Below are 9,183 nucleotides of genomic sequence, written 5' to 3'. Positions count from 1 at the left end.
TTACTTGTTGAAATTGTACTTTCGATTTGATTTGAAACTGTCTCATTGCTATATGTTTATCAATAAAACTTTGAAAAGAAAAAAAACCATATCCATTACTTGCATATATCTCATCACTAATTGCCAGGTGTTGTTTTTGTTCACCCTGGCAAGTGCAAGGGTCTGAGTTCAATCCCTGGCTCCACAAAAAAAAACCTGAAATGGACACAGTCTCTGAAGCATACATATATTTGAATGTTGTGGTGAACATCTATAATCTCCATACTCTGGGAGGCCGCAGTAGGAGGATTGCAAGCTTGAGCCCAGCCTGGGCAATTTAGTACAATCCTATCTCAAAAATAAAAATTAAAAAAAAAATAGCTTGAAATGTAGTTTAGTGCTGAGGCCCTGGCTTCAATCTCATGAATGAAAGAATGAATGAATGAATGAGCTGCGCTTTCATGGAAAGTGCTGGGGACAGGATTTCTACATGAAAATCAATACTCCACTACTTAGTGGAATCCTGAGGTCACAGAGATTTCCAACTATAATTGATTTAGAGTCTTGAATGATGAAAATTTGGTTTTGAGGGTTAGGGAAATAGTTTAGCAGCATATATATCCACGTGGCAAGTTCAAGGTTGCAAGTTCAATCTCTGGTACCACATAAATAAATAAGTAAATGAATAAATGTAATTTAGGTTCTTAAATCCTGATTATCAGAAAATAAAACAACTTTAACTAGACTTTGGGTAAGTTTGAGTCTGTAATTATAATGAGCACTTATCTTCTACAGTGGTATTGTTTATGAACTTAATTTGTTTTACGATTCTGAGGAAGATGGCTGCATTTGTGTTTGTGTGGGAAAGATGGCAGTGGTCACATCTGTGTAGAGTTCGTAAATGAAACTGCAAACAAAAACATTTATGAACCAAGGTGTTACTGGATTTCAAAATTCAATGTATTGGTCAAATATTAACAGTTTACTAAATTAACAGAGAAAAAGCCAGTATAAAAGAAAATATCACCTTAAGTATATAATCTATGTACATCAAACATACAACTTAAGATACCGATACAACCTAAAAACAAGACTATGCCCTGTAGAACAAAGCATAAGCAAAGAAAACATTTATTTGTATAATCATTTTCTCAGAAATGCTAGACTACTTACTTTGCCTCAATGTCAGCCTTCTCTCGTACTGCATGAGCCATCTGTTCAGTCTCAAAGTACTTCTTTTTGCCTTTAGCTAAATCTTTCACTGTCTCTTGTAGCTCAGTTTGGATCTTTGTTAGCTGGTCCACACACTGTAAAATACAAAGATGCAATTATTATAATTTTAGTTTTGAGGATTAAAGAAAAACATTTTGTCCTAGGGACCATGCAATATGCCTTTAGGACAGAAATCCAGAAGAGGAATCAGCACTTTTAGTGTCCTTTGAATTGCAAAGTGAAATCTGGGTGAACAGCTGGTACTTCCATGTGAAATACGACACCAAATAGCGTCACAGTTTGCCTAACAACCATGCTTTGTGAAATAACTACTGCTGATGACTGACATTAAAGTAAAGCATACAAGGAGCAACCCCTGAAAAGACTTGGTGTTGTAGACATTATAGCAATAAATGCAAAAGAATAAATAATTCTGTATTTCATCATCTTAAATATATAATTTTCTTTTTCAATATGAAATGCTTCACAAATTTGTGTGTCATCCTGGTGTAGGCGCCATGCTAATCTTCTCTATTTTGTTCCAATTTTAGTATACGCACTGCTGAAACAAGCACTCACGTATAATTTTCTGTAAGCCCTTTTAAATATTAAACTTCAAGTGTTTTTAAAAGATTATATAGAATGTCATATTAGAAAGTAATATACTCAAGTTTCTGCTCTGTTATTTTCTACCTAAATTTCTTCAACATTTTTTGGCCTCAGTTTCATCATTCATAAAATAATACTGGTGCTACAGAGAAAAGCTCAGCAGTCTAAGTGCCTGCCTAGGCAAACACAAGGACCTGGGTTCGATCCCTGGTACCAAATGCCATGCCAGCCCCATCCTGGGCACACCAAGCCAGCCACCAAGACCAGGCATGGTGGTACACACCTATAATCCCGCTGGGGAGGTTGAAACAGGAGGATCACTACAAATCCAAGCTGTGTAATGAGACCCTATACTAAATACATAGAATTTTTAAAAAAGAAAAAACTTACATAGCTATCAAAGGTGATATGAAAATCAAATGAGACTATAATGGCTGTGGTAGCAGTTTGTGAACTCTAACATGTTATATAACGTTAGTCATGAATGCCCCCACACCACGTATGTGTATGTTGCTATAAATCAAACTCAGGGCTTGGCATTTGATAAGATGTCCTCTAACCCTGACCCATGTATCTACAGGCTCTGATCACAGTTACTTCAAGATAAAGGTGTAAACTCTAGTATCAAGGACAAAGATATAGACAAAGGCTAAGTAAATATAAGAATGACAAAATGCCTTAGATTACTGTAGCTCTTATTTTCAATTTACAAGCCAATGTTCATATAAAGAAAGATCTGGCTGTAGTATTATAATACTCATTATAATCTCTCATATGATTTTAATTATAATATCAGGCCTTTCATAATTGTGATATATCTATATCCTCAAGGATTATGAAAGAAAACAGCCAAAACAGAAAAATTTTAAAAGGACATGAACTGTGCTGGGCATGGTGGCACATACCTGTAACCTCAGCATTCAAGAGGCTGTGAAAGGAGGGCTGTGTTGAGTGCAAGGCCATCCCAAACTGTACAGTAAGACACTGTCTCAGACAGACACATACATAGATGAGATGGACATGAACTTTGCAATGTTATAGAGGCATCATATTAAGTCAAAACTGATTCCAAAAGATGTCAAAATAATCGGATAAAAATTCCTCCCCATAGATAAAAGAGTAAAAGTTGGACACAGCATACATTTAGACTTAACAAACTATGAGATCTAAAAGAAGGGGAGCACACAAAGCCTGACATCCCCCCACCCAGTGCATTCCTTGAATCATGGCACACACACAAAACAAGAGGATACAAACAATATGTGGTATTCTGACTCTACTAAACAGAATGAGAATTTGGGGTTTTGTGATGCCAAGAGAATAGGAACTTGCAAGGCAACGATCCAGAAAGAAGGGTACTACAAAGGAGCAAATTCCAAATTTACTAGTCAAGTTCCTCTGGAGTTATTAGTTGATTTTTAATAGGCATGTACTGGGTGAAACTCCCAAGAAATCCAGCAGGCAATAGTAGGTGAAAGCCTAATGACTAAGCAGAGATTATAGGACCAGAAAAAGTATGTGATACTGAAAAGACAAAGGTTTGATTCAAGTCTTGGCTGAGTAGAAAGGTCACAGTAAGCACCCTCTACTTTTAGGTAAGATTGCAGAAGTAAGTAACTCTAAAAAAGCCAGACATAAACAAGATAAAGATCTAGCACTTTATCTGCCTAAAGTCATCCTTTTTAGAAACATCCTGCAGATCCTCCACGTTTTTCAACTATGATACATAGCACCATGAGGCACACTAAAGTAGACCTAAACAACAAAAAAACACAAAAAGTGGCACACAATAAAAATGGGTACAGTGATCAAGATAGTGAAATTATGGGACAGATTAGGAATAATGTGTTTAAGAGGAAAAAGAAAACCATGGAGAACTGCACCCCAAATATGGAGCATTATTTTTGGTGCCCGGAATTGAACTCAGGACCTTGTGCTGGCCAGGCAGGTGCTTGTGCCACTGAGCTATATTCCTGGCCCCCAAAAGATGAATTTTTAAAAATAGATTACAAATAAAAGAACAGACTATAACTGGAAAATACTCAGATTTTGGAATTCAGAGGAAAAAAAAAGAGTGGTAATATTTAAAAAAGAGGGCTGGGGGATATAGCTCAGTGGCATAAACACCTGTGTGGCAAGCACAAGGTCCCATGTTTGATCCCCAGTACCAAAAACAAAAAAGAAAAAAAAAGTACCAAAGGCATATAAATAGTCAAAAGACTTAACAGCAATAGAAATCATAATAAGAAAGTAAACAGAATTACACTGTTGAAAGATTTTTATATTGTTCATGAGATAGTAAAACACTAATTCAAGACACACTTAAAATTAATTTAGAGATTTGGGAATAGGCTCCTCTTTTTGAAAGAGTTACAATCATCATACCTCAGTGATACCTGTGTTTATAGCAACACAATTTATAATATCTAAATCTTGCAAACAGCATAGAGGCCTATCAACAGAGGAACAGATAAAGAAAATGTGGTATTTATATACAATGAAGCACTATTCTGCCATATAGAAGGAAACCTTGGGGCATATTTGGGTTAATGGATACACAAGATCATAATTTTTTTTTTCATTGAAACAGGGTAGCCTCAAATTCATGGTAATCCTCCTGCCTCAAGATTATAGGTGTGCGCCATCACACTCAGCAAGACCATAGTGTTAAGTGAAGAAACAGACACACACGTTTGAATATTACACTGCTTCTCTTGTGTAAGATACCAAAAGTATGAAAAAGAAGCAAAAAAGGGTATAGATATTAGGAAGGAGGAAGAATTTTTTTTTTTTTAAATGGGAAGGGGTACAAGAAGGGAAAGGGAAACAAGGAAAAAGGGATTTAAAGGAAAGAAAAAAAATTAGCTTTTGAAAGTGGGTAAAGGAAGAAGAATTGGTTGGAGTAGGGGGGAGACAAAAAAATTAAGATGGTTATGCATATACAAATTCGCCATGATAGATGTGATCATTATGTAATTTAAACATAAAATAATAAAAAATTACATATAAAAGATTTGGGGAATAGTAAAAATAATTCAAAGTAATGTAACAAACTAACATTGAAACCTGTAAGGTAATAAAAAATACAGGATTATAAAATTAAACTAATAATGGAAGAAAAATTACCTAACATTACTATCAGGAAAATCATAACCATAATGAAATACCTCACACCTAAAAGGATGCCTATTATTTTAGCCATTCCCCAGCCCCCCAAAACAACAAATATTAGTTAAGTTACAGAGAAACTAGAATCTCCGCAAACTGCTGGTGGGAATGCAAAAACAATGGCATTTTTCACAACAATTCTGGTAGTTTCACAGAAACTTTCACGTCTGTAACTGCTATGTGTGAAATTTACAAATCTGGCACTTTGAGGACCACAACGTAGAGAATGTTGGTAAAGAAGAAAGCCATTGAAGAAAACAGTGCTAATAGACGGAAGAAAAGAAAAGACTGATTTCTAAAACTATCAATGAGCCTCTGGGTCTGCCCATGACTGGAGCTCTGGAAATCAGTCGTATAAGTTAATGTTCTCTCCCTGGCTTTAAGCCAGTTTGAAGTAACTTCCCGCAACTTGCAATCCTAGTGTCCTTACAGTTATGCCCAATACTTATTTAGCATTCAACCATTGCACACATACAAAATCAGCTATGAACACCAGTATTATTAGCTATAACATAAAACAAGTTAATCTACAGATAAGAAAATTGTTGAGCCTCAACAAACATTCTTGGCCTAGGAATACTGGTTAAATAGTTTATATATACACATATACACTTAGCATATTAATTTCATACTTCAATCATATTTGGCAAACGAAGATAGTCTTTAAATTTTTTTCTGAAAATTCAATTAAAAAATCAAAACTAGATGTTTTCTGAAATATTTCTTTTTTTTGAAATATTACTTCTAAGTAATTGATATTTACTAAAACATTAATATTTCTATTTTTAAAGCTTTCACCATGATGTTCTCTATTTTTTAAGTGTTTACTGAGCCTTACCAATTTCTTTCTTTTTTTTTTTGCAGAACCGGGGATTGAACTCAGGCCCTTGCACTTGCCAGGGAAGTGCTTATTCTACTGAGCCATCTCCCCAGCCCCTAGCTTTACCAATTTCTATAGATTCAAATTACACTCACTTTCCTCAGCTAATAAAATACAGTAAAGGGAGCATATTGAGAAATTTGAGTAAAATGATATTTAATAAACCTTGTGATATTTTTTAAAATTTTAAAATATTTAATTTAGCTCATCTTATACATTACAACTGCAACACTGAGATAATAAAATACATATAATAAAAGGACAGAAATAAACACAATACCCTTTTTAGTTGTTGTTCTTTTAAACTTCTCACTGTCCTTGCAGGCTCAGAAATGAAGTTTTTATAGTTTTCACATATATTGATTCGAGACTGGGCCACTTGCATTGTTCCCTCGAGAAAAGATTTCCAAACAGGATACATACTCCTAAGTTTTAAGAAGGATGGAAAAGTATTAGACAGGATAAAGAAAGAAAATGAATAACTTTTTTTTCACTGTCTAGCACTGACAGAACGAGTATTTTCTGTATAAACATAAATACATTTGAACTGGTTTACAAGGTAACATTTCAGCATTCATAAAAGCACAGAATAGACTCTATTCCTCTATAACTCAGCAATAGTGAATTCTGACTCATTGGCTATTCCTAATAATGGTGTAAAGGGACACAAAGATTATAATGGAGATAAAGCTAACACAAAAACTGTAAAACTTTAACTGTAACAAGGTCATCATCTTGAAAATCAAATTTTATTCATTACAGTATTTTATTTTACAGGTAAAATAAATGAGGTTCACAGAGACTTAGAAAATAATTAGGTCACAAGAATATAGCAGCACCAAGATAAAGATGAAGGGTGAAAATACTAAAGTTCATCTTCTTTCAATTACATTGTCCTGTTATATAAACTGATGTGGCTGGAAAAAAAAATCTATCATGAACAAGAACTTATGTGCTTGAGAAATCTAACTTGTCTAACAACAACAACAACAGCAGCAGCAGCATCTATTGTACTGTCACTCTGCACCTATCTCTGCTCTAATATACTTAGCCAGTGTCACACTGTGCTTAGGATCCATCCAAGAAAGAGCCAGCACCACCGTGCATATGCTCAGCAATCTCTTTGGTAAAGTCTAAGAATTATTCACTCTTTGCTTTTTCTAGACAACTTCCTTTTTAAACCTCTCCTAATTGTCTTAGCCAATTCTAATATGCTCCTCTAGTAGTTATACATATATTTTATAACTTATAACAATGAATGGTACTGTATTTTTTTTAAAGCTGAGGCAGTGAAATTTTGATGCATTATAATATTCATTTCCTCAGATTTCCCTTCTGGGGTTCATATGGACTTTCTAGTATAACAATGTATGAGACCATATGTTACAGAAAATGCTAGCTGTGGGTCAACAGATGACTGTGTAAAAGGAAAAAAAAACCCTTCCTGGTTCCCTATTCTAGTCAAAATTTTAAAAACTTGAAAAACTAGACTTTTCAACCAAAGAGTCTTACAAACTAATCTCTGTAATAGAGCAAGTTAACTAGTTTAGATATAAATATTCATTTATTTAGGCAGAGATATATGCTGTCTCTTTGAAAAAAGTTCAGTGTGTTACAGGAGCAAAAGTTCATGTAAGTACTGAAGCTGAGGCACCCAATGGTTGGGGAACAAGGGCAAAAAAGGATAAATGGACAGAGATGAAGAGAGGCAGGTAATATGAAACCACAGTTCTTCACAGCTTTAAATATAATAAAAAGAAATTAAATTTCATCCTAGTGGCAAGGATAAACAAAAGAAGACTTTTAAGTAGCGGAGTGGCAACAGATCTATTTTATAAAGACATAAAGATATCTATGATAAAAGATGAAGACAGTTTGTTACACTGTAACAAATGGAATTGTGAAAAAGAAATAAGGAGATGACTTGAGACTTATTCTAGATACAAGAAGATGAGATCTAGAAAGCTGAAGATGGACAGAGCTGATTCTTTTGCAAATTGAAAGTTAATGATAAAAATAAGATTACTGTCAGTTTATAGACAAAAGAAAAGCCAGGAATATAGCTAAGGTCACTGAGAAAAGTCACTAGAGAGCCAAGAGAACTTTGAGAAACATTTAGAAAGATTAAAAAACAAAAAACAAACAAGCAGGCACACAAGAAACTACTGCTGCAGAAGTCAAGTTTCCAGAAATGGGAGTGATTTCACGGCATTAAATGATGCATGTATCATGAGATAAAGCCTTTAAAATATTGATCACATTCACTGCTGATGAGAGACAGAAAGAGACAGAAAGAGACAGAGATGGAAGAAGGCAGGAGGAGAGAGAAAGACAGAGAGTGAGAGAGAAAGAGAGAGAGAGAGTAAATTTAAATTACTTTAGATAGTGTAAAGTACAGTGATATAAAGCTTATAAAGGATAAGTTCCAATATCAATATTTTCAATATACAAACCCTTTACGCTGCATTTTCCCCAAGAATTTACCTTACAGATATATACATACCTCCACCACATACATGCATACAAAAATTATATATTGGAGCATTATTTGTGATAACAACAGACAAAATACCAATAAGGAAATTGCTAATAAAACTGTAGTTCATCCATATTTTGGCTCTAAAAAAGCCATTAAAAAGAACAAATATATTGCTTTGAAAGGCTGTCTAAAATAAACTCCATGGCATAGGGAAGCAGTTTACAGATACATTTGTATAGAGTAATTCCAGTTCTGCTTAAAAACAAAAAAAGAGCCAAACTACATATGTTCATGAATGAATCACACAAGAAAAAATGTCAAAGAAAAAAACCACATGGTTTTTATAGTAATCACTCCAAGGAGTAGAAAAGCAATGAAAGAGGCTCTTTAAAGAGAATGAGGCTGGATTTTATACACTTTATGCTCTTCTGTGTTATTTACCTACTTAATGAAAAGCATGTTACAGGGTCAACAAGATAGCTCAGCAGACTAAGCGCCTGCTTAGGCAAGCACAGGGACCAGAGTTCAATCCCTGGCATCACATGCTGCACTGGCCCTGCCTTCAGGTACACTAGGCCACTGAGACTGGGCATGGTGGCACAGGCCTATAATATCAGTGCTGGAGAGGCTGAAAACAGGAGGATCACTACGAGTCCAAGCTGCATAGTGATACCTTGTACTAATACATAAAAAAGCATATTACTTGAATTAAACTAATAATAAAAATACAAATTTAAAAATTTAACAGGCAGTTTAACATAAGACTAAAAACAAACTGAATAAACAACAACAACAAAAAAGGGAATTGGTATTCTTATCCTTAATTTTTTTTTTTTTTTTTTTTTCTGTTTTGAGG

At 34.4% G+C, this 9,183-nt stretch overlaps 1 protein-coding gene and 1 non-coding gene across 3 annotated transcripts in view; both read right to left on the bottom strand.

The window, feature by feature from the left end:
* Positions 1-9,183, bottom strand: part of Fchsd2 (FCH and double SH3 domains 2) — a 350,373-nt gene that overhangs the window by 185,167 nt on the left and 156,023 nt on the right. The window contains exons 1-2 of one of the 2 annotated variants that reach the window (XM_023702160.1): positions 6,129-6,269; positions 1,153-1,286 (exon numbers count right to left, since the gene is read on the bottom strand). In XM_023702160.1, coding sequence (XP_023557928.1) covers positions 1,153-1,286; positions 6,129-6,269 — 275 coding nt within the window. Of the gene's footprint in view, positions 1-1,152; positions 1,287-6,128; positions 6,270-9,183 lie in introns of those variants that run through there. The other variant, XM_004641933.2, reaches the window with a different exon arrangement.
* On the bottom strand, positions 1,660-1,764 carry LOC111812861. Its single transcript, XR_002818241.1, has one exon. It is a non-coding gene; the product is annotated as a U6 spliceosomal RNA (small nuclear RNA).

Source organism: Octodon degus, unplaced genomic scaffold, assembly GCF_000260255.1.
Source record: "Octodon degus isolate 3935 unplaced genomic scaffold, OctDeg1.0 scaffold00146, whole genome shotgun sequence".
NCBI lineage: Eukaryota > Metazoa > Chordata > Mammalia > Rodentia > Octodontidae > Octodon > Octodon degus.
The sequence above is the reverse complement of the archived record's forward strand: the minus strand, read 5'-3'. Positions and strand labels throughout refer to the sequence as shown.